Genomic DNA, 21489 nt, shown 5'->3' on the forward strand with positions numbered 1-21489 from the left:
TACTGTCCCTCGGACCCCAAGCTGCAGCCTTGCCGTCACCCCCTGGACCTCAGCCTGCACCCGGCACACTTACAATCTGTTCCCGTCGACGAGCCCAAACCCCAAAACCGGCCGTTGTGAGTTACCGCCTCCATCCGGGGTGCAATGAGGTAGAGAAGCAGTGGATGAGATGAAAGAGATGGAGGAGGCTCCTCTATCAACACACCCCCCCCCCCCCCCCCCCCACAGAGACCCCTGGAAGTTATAAATACATGGCTGGCAGAAATGATTTCCAAAGACCTGGCAGAGTTCCAGCCCTCTCTCCTCTCTGGAGTGCAGCTCCTGTTTCTCATCTGGCCATTAGTAAACAGACAGGGAGCAAATTTAAGTTTGATAAATCCTCAGAAAACACAATTACTAAATGTGTTTGTTTTACATCTACGGGGAATGTTAGACTGAGATTCCTTTTTCTGGAATGTTATAGAATATTGTGATATTTTCGATGTGATTTTGCCCATTATTGATCATACTGTTGGACTCTTTCATTTTGGAGATATGTTTCTTTGTAGGTTACACAGCCTGCTGTATTCTTGTATTTGATGTATTTCCTCCTAATTAAAACAAAACAAAACAATAAAGAGGGCTATGTTTAATTCTATATTTTAAATATGAAAAATATCCAGAGCCCAAGCTGTTTTGTCGTGAAGACTATAGATTCAGGATTCATGGATGAATCAACAAATTCGGGTATTGTCAGACAGACAGAAATAAATCTTAAGCAAATGGATAGTAGATCTTTTATTGTTACAAAAGAATCCTCATAAAATAGCTATGCATAAATATCAAAATAATTGCTTTAATTTAAAACAGACATCACTAATGACACTGCAGATGCTTTAATGATGTTCAAGGCCATAAAGTGCATTAAAAGGCCTCTGGGAGTTCATCATGACCTCAAATAGGAAGGACTTAAATGAAATCACGTGGCATGAGGATAAAGCTCTGTCGTCATGTGGGCTGGAGAGGCCCAATATTTGGTTTTTCAGCTCCTCTGTTTTATTCCCACCAGGGGAGGGACGCGGCGACGGGCGACCTATTTCTGGCTCTCCTCCGTGTCGCTGAAGGGGTTCGATTCCCCGTCGCTGCTGTTGGAAGACGCTGCGGATAAATGCGAGCCCAAGTCAGACGTGGATCCAAGTATTAAAACGTGCCCGACGGAGGCGCAGGGCCCCCGCTGCCCTCCGGTCAGACTCATCCTGGGGGGGCTTAGGTCATCAGCTGAGCCTGGGCGGGGGCTCATGCACTCGGAGCGAACCACCCCGGTGAGGATCTCCGACAGCTCGGTGATGTAGATCTGCGCCATTTGGAGGGTGTCGTACTTTGACAGCTTCCTCTCGTTCTCCAGGGAGGGGATGACGCTCCTCAGCTCGTCGAACGCCTGATTCAGGCCGTGCATCCTCCGCCGCTCCCTGGCGTTGGCCGCGACGCGCCGGTGTTTGTGGGGGCCAAAGTGGCTCGTCTTGTCTCCCGCTGCGTCCGCGCCGTCCTCCTCCGTGATGCCCGCAGCGGACAGCCTGTCGGGAAGAAGCTCCGGCGCGCGTTTCTCCAACGAGAGGCCCGCGTCCGCCGCGCCGTGGACGCGAAGGGGCTCGGATGAAATCCACGCCTTGGAGTGGATGTGCGCCAGACTGCGCTGCTGGAGCAGCGTGAAGTCCTCCGGGTAGTCTGTCCAGTTTGAAAGTTCCGCTCTTGCTGTCATGCCTGCATGTGCTGGCCTATATGGTCGTGCGCGGCGGAGAGAAAGGTCACGCAGAACGCCGTGGCTGATGCGCGCACGTCTCTAGAGGGGCTTTGCGCTGCGCCAGCATTTTATAGCGTCTCGTCCGGTCACCTTTGGTGTCACTCCCAGCGGCGCTGACAGCCCTGCAGGCTCGGGAGGCAGCAGCCAATGGCAACAATCGCCTCTGACCCTGTCAAGAGACAATCAGGCAAAGCGCCCCCCCCCGTTATTATCCTCAGAGGATTTCAGTTTTGAATCACTTAAGAGCGACGCGTAAAAGTATCATTAAACCCTTCCTCGAACAAAGCAGCAGCAATGATCACCGGCTCCTTTACATTTATCGGTCAATTGGACTCCAGAATGCGGAGTCGAGTTCTGATGTTTTCCAAAGTTGTTGTTTTTCTTTCTCGGGGGTTAGTATTCATCTTTCTAGAAGAATAGTTCTAATTCTCTGTGATGATTAATTTAGAAATAGAAATAGAAAGCCTTTATGGTCGTTGCATAGTGGATACACAATGAGATTAGGAGCACTGCTCCGTCTGGAGTTTAGTTAAATATTTGTCTGTTTTAACTAAACACCAGATTACAGATTCTTGAATCTTGAATCTGGTGTTTAGTTAAAACGGACAAATATTCACAAATATGTCCCCATCTTTGTCGCCCTCGTCCTCCGCCGCTGCTCCATTTCCCCCGTCCACTGCGTGGTTTTTCACCCCTCCCGGTGCCGCTTCCAAGTGAGGTTTGCATCACAAACAAACAGTAAAAAAATGGAGGCCAATCTTTCGCAGATTATTTGCAGAAGAATAATAAAAGGAACAGGTGGAAGGCAAGGCCGGGGACACACCTGTCCACAACGGAGCCATGATAACTGATAACTCGATTTATGAATCAGGAAGCAAGGATCAAAACATGCAGAAATAATATTGCAAAGTGTGGTGGTGATGATGATGATGATGATGATGATTAGAAGTTTATGTCCTTTCTTTTTTTTTCTTACTTTGATTGTTCACTCGGGGCCCCTGTGCCTTTCAGCTGTTGTCCCCTGGCACTTCACTTCACACAAGCTCCACACCTCATGTGTGGCACCCACGTCTCCCATATGCCACGCCGAAGCTCGCAGCTCTGACACGTGATCATTCCTCCTTTGGTCATCAATTACATGTTGAGCACCAACACAGACCTGTCCAGCCGGGGAGCCCCGATGTGGACTTGGATACATTTGGCATTCGGTCTGTCTCTCTCTCTCTCTCTCTCTGTGTGTGTGTGTGTGAGACGGTCGGGGTCGAGCAGTGGTAAAGAAAATCACCGTGACCTGCCTCTCTGCCAGCAGTTTAATGAGGCCTGGTCCTCCTTGAATAAATCGGCACGCTCTCCGTCCCGGGGTGTCCCATTCACTTTTGGGCTGCATGAATATTTCATTCCCTCAGCCTCACTGCCAGCGCAACAGCCTGCAGCCCTGAGAGAGAAGACTTTAAAAATTCTACCACACCTCCCATCTGGTGTGGGGCGTGAGCGGGGGGGGGGGGGGGGGAGTGGCGGCGGAGCCCCCGGGAGGTGTGGGGAACATTTCTAAGGTTAACTTCAGTGACCTCTTGTAACAGCAGCCAGAGCGAGATGGATCTGTCCCACCAGGAAGGGAGGAGGAGACAACATGATCCAACTTTTACAACCCCCCCCCCCCCCCCCAAACAAATTAAAGAGTCAACTTTCATAGTTATTGTGCGAGTAAAATATATCGACATATAGAATGCAAAAGCAGTTTGTACGTTTGAATTTTACTCTATTGTTACTCTATTTTCTGCCTTAATACCAATTTCGTAATGTATAATACTTGTATTGAGTTAAACCAATAATTGAGGAACTTTGATGTGCTTTTGGGTTTAATATATTAGGATACCTCCAGACAAATATGGGAACGACAGCAAGAATGTTGGATATGGACGTTTAAGGCCACTTGCCTTTGAATGCTCTTTGTAAACTCGTCGTTACAGCGGTTACAGCTAATAGCTGTAACTTTTGTAGCCGTCATTCACGTTATAATTATCTCGGTTTATAGTCATTATATGACAATGTCAGCTTTCAAATAAAGGTATGACACGCACACACACGCACACACACAAAAAAAACCAGCACAAAATTCCTCTGCAACATCCCAGCCCAGTTTATGGCCTCTAATGCCTTCATAATTTGGAAACCAGCGTAGCATAGAAAACAGCAGCTGCCCGATGACGCTGGTGATGGAAGCTGGCAACGGTCCCAATATTTCATCCTGACGCAGAACTATTCAAACCTTAAATCCAACCAGCCAGCCACAGCAACACACACACACACACTCACACTACGTGGCTCCCATTTACTGTACCTAAGATGTTACATCACACACTGATAGCATGCATATTGCAGCCGGTATGGGTGTGTTTATCTTTATCCTTATAGGCCAATAATGAAAGTGCCTTGTTTGAAATTTGGCAAAAGATGCAGCCCTGATAGTGAAATTAAAGCTGCTCTCATTTCACCAGGGAGGACTTAAGCATTCTTAATTATCCCTGAGAACCTCTGTTGGGAAACCATTACCCGAAGCAATCTTTAATTAATTCTATTGTGGTTGAGAGGCTTCACTTTGAACCGTCTGTTTCATTGTCCACATGTTCAATGCATGACAGCAACTAATATATAATGCATCAATACAAAGCACACAGGCGTCAGAAGTAAGGCTGCACTAACTTCATAGTTCTATCGCAGGTTTCCTGCAAAAAAAGGGCAATTTTATTGATTAAAAGGGAAATGTGACGCCTATTATATTAATAGCATATCATTCTAACTAAACGGCTGCTGATCTATTGTTCATTTCTTGAGTTGCAGGGTTTACTGTATATTTTCTAAATAATGCTAACATGCCGACTTTGTCTATATTGAATTAGAAAAGCACTCAGAGTGCAGACCTCCACCGACCACCTCAGCATCGCTATATTGTGATATAAACTAAAAATAATGGCCCTAAATTTATTTTATCTATATTCCTTAACCATGGAAACAAACATTTAGCAACTGGATTCACATTGATATCATTAGTAGTTTAGAAGTTATTCACACACTTTCAGTGATGGTGGATTCTTCTGGATGCAGATCCAGCATAGGTAAAGGCCAGCAAAAACAGAACCTCCTTTGTGGAGGTAATCAGAGACATTATTGAAAGGGTGAAAAAACAAAATAGTTTTGTTGTGAAGATTTACCCCGATTTTAACTGGATCTGTTTCCTCAGGTATTAAAGGTGATACAGGATGACAGAACAGAAGAGTCTGAACATACAGAGTTGTTAAAGAGAACTAGTGTCCAGAGAGGCAGGAGCTGATTAGGTGAGATGTGTAACAGGTGCGTCTCGTTCAGTTCAACGATGCCTCCGCAGCTGTGCAGGGCAGAAATCAACCTGCAGCAAGAGTCACCGTAGCAACCCTCACTAATGGGGTTTAATGTTAAAGGTTTACTTCCTGACCTCATTCTGGATCAGATCCAGAAGACATTCTGCATGATAGTTCATATCGGACTCCTGCATGACTGTGAGTTTTGTTGAGTGAATTCAATGCATATTTTACCAGATATGAATTTTTGAAAAAGCCTCCATTATAAGTAAATGGGAAAAAAATCCATATTGTGACAGTATCGACATTCAATATCCAATCCAGATGAACTTCAATTTATTTAATCCGCTGTTCCTGGTATGATTATCAACATTTCCTCCTTCCTGTCATCAAGATCCGTCCAGAACCTTTTGAGTTATCTTGCTAACAGACAAACAAACAAGCCGATGCAGGTGACAGTAGTTATTTGCTATTAGATACTCTCTATGCCTCCTTAGAACCCATCTAAACTGAACCCAGTGAGGTTCCTCACGCACCATGTTGGTTCTTACTGGTTTTCTAGTAAGAATGCCTTTTGTCTCTCTTTTATTTGAATTAAAGACTCCTTAATTTGCTAACAATAAGGTGTTTCAAAAGCTTTTTTTCAACAGAGTCACCCATCAGGCAGAATGAACCTCTTGATGTTAGGAGCAGTCTCCACTGTAATTATCCTCATTCAGCCACAGCTACCGGAGGTTGAGCGTCTGAGCAAAGGAAAACACAAATTTAGACCAAATTAGGACAATTAACGGCCTCATTAATTTGTAACAGTGCAAATAATATTCTAGTCACAGTAACGGATCATTAAGTAAATGTTATCTGTGGTAGAAGGATAATTGATAAACTCAGAAGGAGGAGGAGACGAAGTCGGACCGGAAGATGAATGAGTGAATGTTCTATGTTCTAATGATAGAATGTTTGGTGTTGTGATTTTAGAATGTTTTGTCTTCTGATGATTTAATGTTCAGATTTTCCATTCCTGGAAGAAAACTAAAATTACCAAAAGATACAGAGATTAGACTAATAAATTACTCCCAATAGGCTAACAGTAAATAACCCCACTTTTATGTTTTGAATGAAGGAATTTTACTTGTAACAGACTAAATGTAAAATTATGAACACTTCATTTAAGGGTGTCCAGCACTGGCATTAGTCTCCCTAGCCATGGGTTTAATTTTCTGATCTGTCTAAGTGAGATAAAAAAATATTGAGGTATGCAAATGTATTTTCACTGATCTGATTTGTGGGCTGTCATTTATGTAAATAAAAATGAAGATTCAAGTGAGCTGCTTTCTTGTAGCACACCATATGGCAGATAGTCAAACGTGGAATGGGCTGTATAGACTTAGTTCATCAAAGGAAGAAGAAAGACTTCCAGACGCTTGAGCATCAGGGGCTATACTGTTCAGCAGTACATAAACGAATACAGTGTGTAATGGATGTGCTGACCCCCCCCCCCCCCCCCCCTATGGTGACATATTTACATTATGTTTATATATACACATCTTAAAAACTTAAGGGATCTAAAAACAGCTACAATACCCATCTATTTTTTAAACTCACAATGGCCTAACATTGAGATCTTACAGTAATTATTGACTATAATGCATGTAATTAACAAGGAAACAACATAAAATCATATACAGGTTAGAACCTGAGAAATAAACCTCCTTCCACTATTTCAACCGAACCAGAGCCATTAGAAACCTGTGAAAATGCATTTCTGATTGCTGTTCACACAGCATCAGAGTGATGATGCCATCTGGTGCTTAAACCTCTTTTGTGGCGCTGAACAAATGGATGGAATTAAATATTTGGATGTTTCTTTTTTCTTTTCCTTTTTTTTAAACTTCCATATCCATGCAAATCAGGCCCACAAAACGTTAACTGCTGAACATACAAGTGCCAACCTCAAAAGGTATCACAGATGGTAATTCACAAACAATCATAGTAGTATTTCCTATTTCAGGTGTTGCATATCCTTTATTATAGTGCTCTTGTATTGCATCACATTACACCAAATGTCCTCCAAATTCAATTTGACAGCTGTGAACTGGAAGCTGTGAAATCTTATTATATAAATACATTGTCACTATGAATACTTTATATTCATACCTGCATGAATTGAAGCGAGTCGCCATTGAAATAAATAGGTGTAATATCAGAGAAGACCACCAGAGGGGGGACAAACACTACATACTTCCTCAGGTTCGCACCACATTCACGATGTTACTTAAAATCAACTGTATGGTGTACAAGAATTTCATTTTATCATCAATTGTACACATATAACGCCTTCACACATCCCAACTAATAAAATACGTACTTACCACCTATTTACGTCGGTTAAATCCTGCAGGAGAAAGATATTGATCTGTATAAGGGATCTTCGGAGGCTCCGGCAATGTTCAACAATCCAAAAGCTATTTCCTGTGAGGATAAAGATGTGTATCTGATCATAATAAGACCTTGCTCGGTTCACTGGGGATTACATCCCTCATGCTATGGGCCCCAGCAAGATGTGATTGTATCCTCAGTCCAGCAGCTGCTACTCTGGACCTTTTCTGTCTTGGACGAGACCCCCCCCCCAATAAATAAATAAATAAATAAATAAATAAAATAAAATAACAATGATTAAAACACACACATACACACACACAGAGAAATAACTCATTGGTATTTTCATGGCATTTCCCTCACCATTAATAAAAAGAAAAGAATAGATTCGATCCATTCTCGCCATCAGTGTCACGCAGCTGTCAGTAGAGGGCAGTAGCGCTCTGTGTCATGCTGATGTGTGTGAAGCAGCGTGCGGCTCTTCAGCTGAGATGAGCAACACTTTGTCCATTGACCTCTCTGACCTTGCAGACTAAATTAAAACATGCTGCACAGCGAGAGCTTTTATGAAGTTATGTAGACATCCCCAAATCGTACGAGGCTGCTTCCAACGAGTGATCTTTTTTTTTGAAAGTGCATGACCTTCAACGTCTCCAGTGCCAACAAAGTCACCGAACTGCCTTGAGAGTGACGGCGGACTCGTCACATCTTTCTCCTGTCATCCTGTCTGACTTGATTGCCTCCCCTCGTATATTATACGCTGAGATGCTTTGAAACTTTAGCGAGTTTGCAGACGGACGCCACCAGTGGCCAGAGCATGACGACGAGTGAGATGAAAGCGATGAGGCACGGCTGCGTTCGACACAGTCAGAGGGTTACCTTAACAAGATAATTTCATATGACCAACTAGTTACAGTCAAAACCAACTTCAAATCAAATCAATTATGCTTTGCTTTCATAATTTGTGGCATTGAGTTAAAAGAAAACACCCTGGTTATATTTGGGTATTTGATCTACATGTGTCTGTACTGGAGAAAAAGAGAGAGAAAAGAGCCTCGAGCATTGAGAAGCAGGTCCGGCCAGATGAAGGGGCATGTATAAATAACCCCTCATTATGAAAAGAGCAATTTTCTGCACCTGCCTTCTAATTATTCCCATGCTGGCACTTTGAATTGGTGTGATCGTACCTTTTAAAAGCACAACTTTAGATGGAGCTTGGTGATAGTGGTGCTGGTGGAGGTGAGAGAAGGGTGGTAAGGAGCGAAAATGGCAGGAGGCATCGGGTGTAGACTGCTGATGGTGGAACGGCATCCACGGCTGAGTGGAGCCGATTCATGTTCTAATCCCTTCAGCGATTTCCATCTGTAATGTGGACTGGCAGGGGTGCCAAAGGATTAGTAAAGGCAGCCATGGCAGCCCCCTCCCCATCCACGCAACCTTCTTATACCAGCCGACCCACATTTCAAAAATAAAAAGTTGATGCTAGAAATCTTATGATTATCTGGGATTCACGTGAGCCCGGAGGCTAAAATGAAGAGAAATTTTTAGTACTTTGTCCTTCAGGCTGCAAAAGTACAAGTGAGGGGGGCAAAGTGGCATAGGTGAGCATGTTGGCTGGGGTAAGCAGCAGTGAGCGAGAGATGGATGAGAGCAGTTAGAGAAAGGTGAGAGCTGCAAGAGAGGGGTAGGAGCAGGAGAGTGTTGTCAAAGGGAGATATGAAGGATGCTTTATTCCTGTAGGAGTTAATTCATTTACAAACATGACCCCCCCCCCCCCTGTAGTTTGAATCGCAGCCTGAGATCACTTATGAACCAAATCATTTACCAGTACACTGTGCTGCTGCTCGGCTGCAACAACAAAGGGACCTGTTTTTCTTATTCATCCCCAAAAGACACTTTCTGTCAGAGACCCGCTGCGTTCACATTTGTGGCAGATAACGGGGCACATTTTGTTTGTAGGATTTATTTGGTTGGAGATGGTAACACTGACAGCGCAGGTGTTAACTGGATGTACTGAACATCTCGCTCTCTGCTCCCAAATTCAATGACAACACTTATGTTGAAAACTAGTTCTCACACACACGCACACACACACACGATTGTACCGGTACTATTGACCTCCTCATCCAGTTCTTGGCAAGAAAGCAAAAAGGTGATTTTTTCCAAATGTTGATCTATTAAATATTTTTCCACGTACTTTGTCCAGATGTTTCAAAATGATTTTTTTTTAATGTAACAATGGTCATCAAATTGCCAAACCCATGCAAGGATATTAGCATATGACACCCATCCTTTCGTGGGCTTACTGTATAGTTTTAGCTATATAGAGCAGCTATGGATGGATGGATGGACAGACATACATGTAAGTACGTTTCCTCCTTCGTTTGAGCCTTTGTGGTTAAAGGTTGATACAGTCTGAATCATTAGTTTTGCGGTTGGAGTTGACTGATATTCTATGATGCCAACCGCTAGGGATTTTGTTTCTTTACAGTTCAAGACATCGATGGCCTTTTGCCCCCCCCCCCCAAGTGGAAAATACATCTTAAATCGTGTTGTTTAATGTGTGCCACAAAGAAATGACTGAGCCTGGCTGTCCTGTCACCCACATGAAGGATCACGTACAAGAGAGCAACCGATTCTAAGGAGAGAACCCAAACATAAAAACATTACTTCAGATATATAAGAAAGTATCCGCAGATATCTGTGGGGCATCAGTAAACAAGAATTGTAGAAACGCTGAAATCCTGGCTCTTTTGTTGCTTTGGGGCAAACCTTGCCCCCCCCCCTCACTCTCAGTCACTAACTCATTCTCACACACACATGTTCCAACCTATTGTGCACACTCAAAAACACAAGTTATGTCTACTTGACTGTAGATTTGTGTTTACTTTGACAGCCAAGGCCAGGCTGTAAAATAGCCCAGGGGTGAGACTCAATCCCGGCAATGAGCAAAGGACGGCCCTTACAGAGAAAGACCAGAGAGCTGTTGCTGAAAGCAGAGCCCGACATGCCGTGGCATGGCAAGGTCAGGAACGATGCCTCCACTGGCAGGAAGCTCTGCGAGGAGCGGCAATGTCAGTCAGAGACCTCCTTCACCCCTTTGGACCTGTCAATTTGCCAGCGATAATTAATCTCTCGCTGGTTAAATGTAAAGATTGTAAATCACAGCGTGATCCTGCACCATTAGGGAACCTTCATCTGTCAGCTGCAGACCTTGGCTAATGGCCCTTTGTGAGCCGAGCACTGGCTGAGGCAGCCCACCGGCCACCAACTGGCTCTGCTCATCATTTGTTTCTCATGGAGTTCTCAACATGATGAGTCGTTATAACAGACAAGCGGTTTTTTTAATTTTGTAATTAATGAAGCACAGTTTACCTTTGAAGACCCGCTTTGCTTGTTGCAAAAGGAGGAACCCCACGATCTCTTTTTATCACCTACATTTTAGGCAACTTAATGATCAGAAATGATCATTAGCTAATGTTTAAAACATGAATAAAGTACCGATGCTGAAGTAATTAGTCACAGCTTTTAATCAGTTTTTAAAGATGGCCTTATTCTTATCGGCCTGATTCTTTACATTCACTGTGCCTAATAAGCTGACATCAGTTTATGTAAGACAAGACCTTTAATTAATGCAAACTCAGCAAGAGAGTAAACACATTTCTCAGAGTTCACATTAGCCTCTTGACTCTGCTGTAGCACTTAACAGGCTCATAAGTGTCTCCTGTGAAACAGCAAGAAGGATTCAAATTATTCTGAAGCCACACAGCCGAAAGTCAGCTGCAGTGTGTACAACCGCATTTGATTTTTGTCTAAACTCCCAAGCTGGAAGCTTTTTAAATAACTAACTTTAAAAAGGGAGGCGTCTCCTCAACTGCATTTGCATATGTTTCAGGGATATGGACGGGAATTATGAAGAGAAACTGGGTCAAACTAGTTGATCTGATTGACCCTTACTACTACTAAATTCCTTCTTAAAAGACTTCAGCAATAATAAATATATTATTGAAAGTGATAAATAAATAATAATTGCTCATAATGAATAATTGCTTCATTTTAGAACTGCACGTAATAACGAAGGTGAACCATAATCTCACATGAAAAACAGTGTTGACCGATAACGTACGTTAGCTGCTATGCGTTCATGTCTAAATACACAGCTTTGAAGCTGCACAAACACGCTTGATGATTCATTATTTTGTGCATCGGTCGACGTGCATATATCTGATCGACAGGAAACACAAAACCAGCGACTTTTAAAAATAACGCAGCTGCTTTGACTCCAAACGGATTGGTGACTATCTCACACTGACGGTTGCAAAATGACCTCAGTGGTTAATATGTTAGCCGTGATTGGTTAGGAAATGAAATATAGACCATTTCAAGCATTTATACAGGCTGTTCATGGTCAGCACCGATGGATAATGAGTCTGAAATGTATTCAATGTGCAGAGTAATGACTGTGTGTTTGTCCTTCACTTTTACACACCTCTATGAATATCCTTGCAAGCATACAGTGAAGCTTTTAATTACTTGTACACAGCCCTGTGACCCCCCCCTTCACAGTGATCATTATCTCATGGTTGTTTTCTGCTGAGCGTCTTTATAAAAATAAAGTTGTGTGTGTGTGTGCACCTGTAGGAGGTAAACTCTGGGCTGCTCTTTGAACGAGCTGTTAGCTTGTGCACCGTTGTGTCTGTTAAATGCTTTGTTGGAAGTCAGACACTCAGCTTCTCAGGCTGCGCTCGACACTGCCGACGGTACCCTTAAGTCATGAGGCTGTTTTATGCTGCCCCCCCCCCATGGGTGAGGGAGGGATGACAGGATGGCAGAAGAGGCAAACAAATGCGAGCACACAAACAAACACACACAGAGTCACCTTTAAAGTGTGTGAGAGCTCCCTGATGCCAGTGCTGCCATGCTGCATGACTAATGCAGCCCGTGAGTCACTGTTTCTTCTCGCCGAGTCCCCAAGAACTGAATTAATTGGCTGTCATCATGGTAGCGCTCACTTTTACAGGGACACACAAACACATACACACACACAGACAGACACACACACACACACACACACGTGTGTACGGAATGATCAATGATGAATAAACCAAGCCAACACGGCATTTAAGTGACAGGTAACAATGAACACTTTGTAAAACGTTCATTGATGAATTCATACTTTGGGGCTCCCTTCAATCAAAGAGACCACCTCCTGAAATAGGCAGCAAAAAGTCCCCAGATGATGACGTTTAAAACGTTTAATGAAAACAACAAGTTTCATTAACATTTACAAGCCACTAATGCTTCTTAGTCAACCTTTACTCAACTCGCTGCCAGATCAGATTCTCAGTGTTTTTAGAGTCATGGACTCCTGAGCTGCAGCCACTCTTTTGTCTATAATTATAAAATGCAATGAGGAGCTAGTTACTAAATGACCTTTTAGAAGTGTTTTATTTTATATTACTTTGTACTTGCCGTGCTATGCTAAGATAAGATAATCATCACCTCTTGGCTGTTGCACTTTGCTGCATTCACGGACTGCTTGTAGAACGGGAAGTCACAGAACATTGTGACGCCTTAAACAGCTACTTTTTTTCTTTTATGTTTCATGACTTTCCTAACACCTGAAACCTGCTAACAAGCTAACAGTCTAGCCTATTATAGGTGATTGCATTGCCTGCATTTTGTTTCAGTATTGGATCTTCTTTCATAACGAGTTGCTAAACGATGTTACAATGACCTGAGAAGTCCTCATTTTTACAGATGGGCCATGACGTCAGTGTCTGAATTCTCAGACTCTGAAATTGCAGCTCCCACATGCTGAACTATTCCTTTAACTTTTGTTCTTCTTCTAAAAAACAGATCATTGAACACATTTACCGGTCAACCAATAGATACCAATGATGGGATGATGTTTCCTTTGCCACTTAGCACACAGCACAACAAACAGATAATAAAGACCCTTTCATTAGGACAGTTTGGAGGGCACTTGAAAGACAAAGAGCTGTGCCTCCCCTCTAATTTGTGTGTTCGTTGAACCATAAACAACATTTGTCTTTCCCAACCAAAATAATAAGGAGTGTCATGGTGACCTTCGGCCTTTGCATAAAACTGTCTGAGTAGTTATGCAGTATAATATCCTGTTTGCCTGTAAGCACTTTTTAAAAAAAAAGTCTGAGTACTGATAATCAGTTTAATATGGGAGCAGACAAAAGATCTCATCATCCCAGACAGAGGGTCTTTTATCTTTTAATGACCTCAGATGTGTTTTACTCACGTTTGTGAGTGTAGGTCTGCAGAGGAGGGATCGCTGTGCCTCTCTCTCGGTCCTTAGAGCTTTCCCTCTCTGTAAGCCTCCAGATGTTGCTGTCTGCTCATTCAGGATGAGGCTGAGCAGTCAGGTGTGAGAGCGATGCTCTACAACAGGATTTGATTTTAAGTAAAAACTCTGCCATGGCTCGTTATATATCCATCCACTTATTACTATAAATTATGAAGTTGTAATGAAGCCTCAAACAATCCGTGCTTTTGTTGCCTGATAAGCAGCACAAGCTTAAATGGGTCTTACATTTTCATTGTTGAATAGACTAAATTATGTTTATTGTCTCCCATCAAGGAAGACTAAAATATAACAAACAAGCAATATATATATTACAACCTACCTTAACACAGCTAGCAAAGCTTGGGAACGGCCTGGCGGAGGGAAACGCCAGCAAACACGAGTGAATGACTCAGTCGAATGTTTGAATGAACTCGAGAAGAAAGGAGCAAACCTAAACCACTACCATCGAAGGAGAGACCTAGAGGTGACCTGTGGACCAACGAGATACCGAATATGTCAACGCCACAGTCCTGTCACCCTTCAAGAAAATCAATCCCGCAATCAATGATAGTGACATTGACGAGAGCTGATGATAACCCTGGATACCAGCGGAAATCAGTCGAACCGTCCACGACCAAGACCCAACATAGCTAACTTCTTGATCAACATTCATAAACACTGAACTCACAACTCTAAACGAGACTGAACCTTTAAATGTAAAAACTCTTCTCTTTCACCTTGCAGCTGTAATGAGCATTTCAAGTCCCTGTTTAAATGTTTTTTTTATACATCCCATGTAAATAATAGATCACAGAAATGTGATCTAACATGAACACAGAAATGTTGACGGCTTAACACTTCCCTTTGAAGATATCATTCAGTCCAAATTCACAATAACTGGAATTTCTGTCTTATGGGATTCGATTAATGTAATTATCTGCATTGAAGACTAAATATTAGAAGTAAATAGGAAGGAATGAAGCCAACAATAGGAATAAAAGGTACTCTCACATGCAGCTGATGCAGTTTGACGTTGTGATAATTTGCTTTGTGTGGTGAAGTTCTGCAGACAGAACATGAATGCGGCGCGGGTGGGGAGGTAATGCTCTTCTCCCTGTCTGTGGCCACTACATTTCAATGCTCTCCTAAACACCGCAGCCTCAGGCACACAGCTTGCATTCCACATTTAAACATTTTCCTTGAGGGCACTGGCTGCTGAACAGACCAGATCATCAGACCACACATCAGGAGCCGGATGCCGGCTCCTGATGTGTGGCTTTTAGATGATTGGCTGTGGCTGAAGTAAGTCTGACGACGGTGACATGTGGAACTGAAGCTGTCCATCAATCAGTCAGTCCAATCAATCAGGGATTTTTGCTTCGGTTGCCCCATGAGCAATGTGACTGTCAGAGCAAATGAAGCAATCGGGTGGAGTCTATTCACTGTGTGAATGCACGCCTTTCTTTGTGCAATTCTGTAATGCTCAGGCTCAGGCTCAAGTCGTGTTGTGTTGTGTTGAACCACTGCACAATCACACATCACATTCTTGCTATTCTTCTGTAGTTAGTTTATTGACATGTAAATAATTGATACTTTGCATTAAAAGACTGATTTCTGGAAATCGTTACTTTTGTCAGGTCACACTAAATTATGGACAAATACTCCTCGGAAGACAAGGACGTGTGTCCAAGAGACAGACATAGGTGAGACCATTCTGTCTGAAAGTTTAGCCACTAAAAGGAAACACTTCCAGCTGTGTTTACCTTTTGCATTTACTTTCCAGGCAACATTTACTCAGCTTCAGCTGGTGCTGAAGCCTGATGCCTTGCTCAAGGACCTTTTAGTCATTACGACGGAATTAAGGTCTCTGGGCCAACATGGCAGACAGAGCGCACCCAGCCCCCGAGTGGCAGGGATCAAATGCACCATATCTTTGCCAAATCACCATTGCTCCAGTCACCATGTGCTAATCCACTTATTTCTGAGAATGATCATGGAGGGTGTTGATACCACTTGAGTGAAATCTAATCATAAAATCTAATCTTTGCTATCCTTGTAGGTGACAAATGAAAATCCTTCTTATGTGCCAACAGAACCGTCTCTCTATTTGTTTGACCTAGCAGAAGAGCCAAGGTGCTTTGCGGATGAGGATGATGTATCGTTGTGTCTTTTGGTTGTGAGAGGCAGAGAAATATTATCGCATTAACACATGATTTCCATTTTTCATGAATAATTTCTTTTCAGTTCCATTTTCAGGTACATATTTCATCCTTCAGCATAATTGAAGAATACTATATAATGCCAGTAATGCTGCTTACCTCTAAATTAAGATTTACTGTTGAAATGAAACATGAAACAGATCTGAGATATGCCCTCTGGAAATGTTTATGCAACAGTACAGTGCGCGCACCCAGCCTGACAAGCAGCTATTTCTGCTCTATTATCGTCCACAACGCAACCTTCCCACATGTCTGCTGAATGAGTTGATATATTTTTGTTTTACTGCTATATGTGCAACAGCATCCCTCCTATGTGAAAGTCAGTGTCGATGTTTATTACCTCCGCCGAGGCGAGGCAGAGGTTATGTAATCGCCGGCTTTTGTCTGTCTGTCTGTCCTCCCGTCCGTGTGTTGAAATAAAATTTTCAGGAAATGTTGGGAATGTTACCAGGAATAGATGATTAAATTGTAAAGTACACTTTTACTTTTCATGGTTGGTGTATAAAGATACCAAGAACAATTTAAAACCTTGTGGTGATGATCTAGATCATCATGTGGACGGTGTAAATCTAACTAGGAGGGGAATGAGCTGCTCGGTGGGGGTTTATGTTATAGGTGACACATTCTGAGAATTTAACCGACATAATGAATTTAGGTTTTCACACCATTTTGTTGACAGGGATTTTCTCACAAATCAAATTTTATGGCATTGATAATTAATAGTGATGACTCCGCTTCTGTCTGTTTAGCCTTTGTTGTGGGGAAAACAAAATGAAAGGTTGACATGTCGCACTGATCTCGCACTTCCTTACTGAGAAGCTGCAATTCCGAATGCGTGGACATCCACAGGCTCTTCCACTCAGCAAAGTGCAAACCGACAAGAAAAAGTCTCATTAAATTGGTGTTTTGCTTCAGACCACGCTAGAAAGACAGACGCACGCACACACACACACACACACACACACACGCACGCACACACACGAGAGAAAGTTTTTGTTTGTTTCAATGGAATGTACTGCTAGAGTGCAGGAACTACTCCTCTGCTGGCCTCGTGAAGTATACAGTGGCATACTCAAGCACTTCTGCTCCTGTTGGGACTGTGCATCTTTCAAATAACAATGGGCTAAAATCGATGCAGTAAAGCCCAAATTATCATTCTTTTAGCCATGCATGCATGTTTTGATTTAAATCTTTGTGTTGTGATGTTTGGAAATGTGGTTGAGATGTTGCTGCGGAGTCTGCTCCTCAAACCTCTTAATGTAGCACGATCATACGTAACCCACAGCGACCTTTAGGATGCTGTGCAGAGAGGTGAGCTTGTTTACCTTCTCCCCTCTGGAGTGCTGGATGTGTATTTTTTCCCAGTCGGATTTTTATATGTTTAACATTTCTGAATAACTCAAAGACTGTAGCTATTTCATTTGGATGCATATCTGAATCTGTCATATGATCTCAATATTCAGTCAAATTTTTTATGAAATTTCCCAAGAATCATTTTCCCCCCAAAGATGATTAAAATAAAAAATAAGGGACATCCTGGATCCGTTTTTTTTATTTTTATTTTTTATGTATTAAAGAAGTATCGGATCGGTTTAAAATCAAATGATTCGGACTCGGACTCTTGGTCAAAAAAACCTGATCGGGACATCCTTAGTCATTTTAACAAAGTATAGCAGCAGACACAGGTCTGGGTTCAATTCCACCTGTGGCTTTTCTGTGCAGTTTGTCTCCCCATGTCTGCGTGGGCCGTACTGCATCATGTATTTCAATTCAAATTTTAAATCAATGGAATGACCCTCAAAAGCCCGCTGCCTGTGAATTGCCAGATTAATCATTTAGATTCAAAGGAGAGCTCGGTCAGCTTTACACATCAGTGTCTTCAGATGGTTATTTGGGGAAAGGTGAGACAAATCAAATCAAATCAAAGTTTATACATGAAGCACATTGAGAAGGTAATAGGGCCGACAAATTTGCTGCACTACCTTCATTCTGGTAGCTATAGTGGAAGGATGCCAGTACAGGTGTGATGCCGCCTCACTTCCTCGTACCAGTACCAGCATAGTACCAGGTGTGAGAAGGACAGCTGGCCACTTCCCAGGTTATTGGGAACAGTTACATCAAGGTCAGGGTTTCGTAATTGAATTTACCACCACATGTTTACAGCTCGAGGAAACGGAGCCACTAGACTTCTGGTTAGGAAGAAGGTAATTGTAGCACCTGAGCAAACAGCCTCTTCAGCTGCAGGAATGACATCCAGGGCATCCTTAATGCGTGGGTCTGTCTAAATGAGCAGGGACACACGATATCTGGGATGGCAGAGCGGGAGGGAGGATGGAGCGATTGTAGCCAGGGAGTGGAAAGTTAGACTGAGTGTTATGGGGATTTTCATTTGTAAAGTTTTCGTCACAAGTGAATTTGGATAGCATGCAGGGTTAAGAACCGTTAAGGAGTCGAATAGTATTCTGGAAAAGTAGGACTTTCTGAAATGTACAGCATCAAAGCATTTTGCTTTTGGAGATGGCTGATAATTGATAGTTTCTCATCATGTCAGAGGAGTTCTTTTTTCTATTTTTACCTCTGCCAAGAAGGTTATGTTTTTACCGGCATTTATCTGTGTGTCTGCTTGTTTGTCTGTCTGTGTTGGCAACATAATCAAAAGGTTATGGATGGATCTTGATGAAATATTCCGGAGATGAATGTTACAAGGACCAGATGGTAAAACTTTGGTGATGATCCAGAAGCGTTGCTAAAGGTTTGTTTTCATGGTTAAGAAATCTAAAAATAAAATAAATGTTATTTTTGGTGCAAATCACAATATAGGGAGGCGGAGGTTGGCGCTCTCCAAGTGCTTTTCTAGTTTTTCCTGTTTCCTGCAATATCTCCTCAGAGGAAGGGTCTCATTTTAGAGCTGGGGCTGCGTTTGGTTATTCTTAAATTCAGTAGGGAAACAACATTAGGGATGTCTACACAACTTGAATTAGACCAGGTTATTGGCTCCTCTGCCCTCAAGTAGGAGTAACAAGCTTCAAGTTAGCGAGATAGAGAGGAAGATTATAAAGCGCAGGAAACCCTGTTGCCTGACGGCGGGTTTATTGTACGGGGAAAAAGAGACAAGTAATTTAGGCTTAGGAACACCATGAAACGTGACCTGAGATTTTCTCCACATCCAGACAGAGAAAGGTCAACCACAGTGTAAAAACCAAATTTAATGTGAGGTTGGGCATGAAAAAAAGCTGCACAACAATAAAAGAGTCCACAATACCAACAAAAGACATGAAAATCAATCACCAGAGATAAAACATTTGTGATGATTTACAGCAAGTTCAGCTAGTACCACACATTTAAACATCAAGACTTCAAAACTAAAGAAATCATCATTAATGAGCCCAACAAATCAGAGCATGAGCGTGACTGTGTGAAAATGATAGCTTAAGCCACCACCGTAGCCACGAGCAACAGGGAGACCATCATGTAGAGGTGGTGGTGGGGGGGCAGGTCAGGCTGGTGTTCCATAACATTCATGCATTCATTGGAGTGGGATTCTGTTACTAAGGGAGGGAAATTACAGAGGTTGACAATGTCATGCTTGTTCTCCAAATGGATGTTATATTTGGGACAAACACAGGAGGAGCGTTCTGTCTTTCACATTACACGCACTAACCAGGGACACAGTGATGAGATGAAGTGGAACAGACCCAGGGCATTCGTCTTTGCACCAAGCTGCACCTTGGAATCCTGAATGACTGCAGGACACGAGGCTCCAGAGGACAAGGGGCATCAAGCAGCTTCAGCAGCGGCATCAGGGCCTGATCAGGCGATGGATCTGGCACGACTTGGATAATCTTGCTTCTAGCTGTGCAGCATTATTAGGCAAGATACACGGTTTGATGCAAAGGAAAGCAGAGCCAGTGATTGTGGGGGAGGTGGGGGGGGGGTAAAAAGAAGGCGGCTAAAAGTGCAAGAAGTGTTTGGTAACCAGTTATGGAAGGCAGTGGGAGCTGACAGGGAGATCAGAAACCGTTCAGTTGAAAAAGTTGTGTAAAGTCTTTTGTGGCTCTGGGGGTGGGGGGGGGGGGGGGGGGGCGGGACTGCACAAAGGCTGATAAATGTCCTCGAGTAGAGTGTCTATGGAGGCAGTCTGATCTGTGGCTCAAGTCTGGAAAGTGACAATATCTGTTGCTGTTGAGTTATCACCGGCGCTCTGCTCCTCATGCCTGCTCGAATCGAGTGGCCAAAAGTGTTTGCAACTTGCATGACCCGTGCGTCGCTGGTGATGTCATCACTAGATTCCAACAGGACGACGGATGTGTGGAACTAACTAAAAATATAATACTGTCTATTTGTACGTGTGAAACTCAAATCCAAAGGTTTGCTCTTCAGGATCCCCCCCCCCCTTCATAAACAGTTTGAAACATAGTTGAAATACTCTCTTTAAATAATTAATAGATTTGTGGCAAGAGTAGCTCTGTGTAATCATTCAAGTGCTCTTTGGTGAGAGGATGAAACATTCACTGTTAACCAGGAGACGTGAGCCAAAGAAAGTGTCTTGCCAAGACGCAAGATTAAAAAGCCTCTATTAAATGGCTCGTTCAAAGAGGAAATACGCTCCGGCTGCTGGCCTGCATCCAGTCAAAGAACTGGGCCACTGCACTGGCCTCCGTTTGGTGAACTTCACTTGTTAGAGACGCTTGAGAAACTGGTGACTGCGGTTTTATTAGTGACATCAGCATCGTGATGTATTACAGCTCGCTCGCTGATGTGGAGGTGGGCACTCCCTTCATTTGCCTTCTCCTGCTGCCTTGTCATGTAAAAATGTAAATCTGCATTCAGCTGTCCAACTTTTAAGAACAAGAATTTTGCCCACTAGCCTTCCAAATAGAGGCGGACCATTCTGTTATTTACCCCCACAGTGTATTAAAATGCCAAGCAAGGACATCATAATGAGTTTCCGAATCACAGGCACTGACCAAATGTGGGAGGCTGCAATTGCAATTTCCATTTTAATTTCCAGACTCAGAGAAATGCCTTCTCTGCTCTATGCTAATGTGCAATGTGTCGCTATTTAGAGTGTTGATCTAAGATATTGTTTTACGGTAATTAAAATCCACGCTTGAATGATTCCTAGTTTTAATTTATAGAGTCAAACTGAACAACTGTGCCAAAGTGCATTTTTATGGGATTCCTTGTTGCTGCAAAATTTAAAACTGGATGTGAGGTATTGATTTATCTGGAAGTGTGGGAGAAAACATTCCTGGTTATTCATGTGATGGGGGGCTTCTGGACCGAACCACAAGGCGAGAACCTCCACTCAAGACAAAAAAAAAACAAAAAAACAGGCCAGCAGGGACCTGCTTGCTGGCTGTTGTGTTTCTGGGGGAAGGATTTTTTTTGTTCCCATATACAGTCCTGCTTTCCTCTTGTCTCTTTAGATACTACTCTAAGGAAAATTGCTCTCAC

General features: G+C 42.9%; 1 protein-coding gene across 1 annotated transcript; it reads right to left on the minus strand.

Moving 5' to 3' along the window:
* Positions 1 to 1072: 1072 nt before the first annotated feature.
* atoh1b (atonal bHLH transcription factor 1b) lies at positions 1073 to 1738 on the minus strand. The gene has a single exon (XM_068740788.1). It carries the CDS (start codon positions 1736 to 1738, stop codon positions 1073 to 1075), a length of 666 nt encoding a protein of 221 aa, XP_068596889.1.
* Between the last annotated feature and the right edge of the window lie 19751 nt (positions 1739 to 21489).

Source organism: Brachionichthys hirsutus, chromosome 6 (assembly GCF_040956055.1).
Source record: "Brachionichthys hirsutus isolate HB-005 chromosome 6, CSIRO-AGI_Bhir_v1, whole genome shotgun sequence".
Classification (NCBI taxonomy): domain Eukaryota; kingdom Metazoa; phylum Chordata; class Actinopteri; order Lophiiformes; family Brachionichthyidae; genus Brachionichthys; species Brachionichthys hirsutus.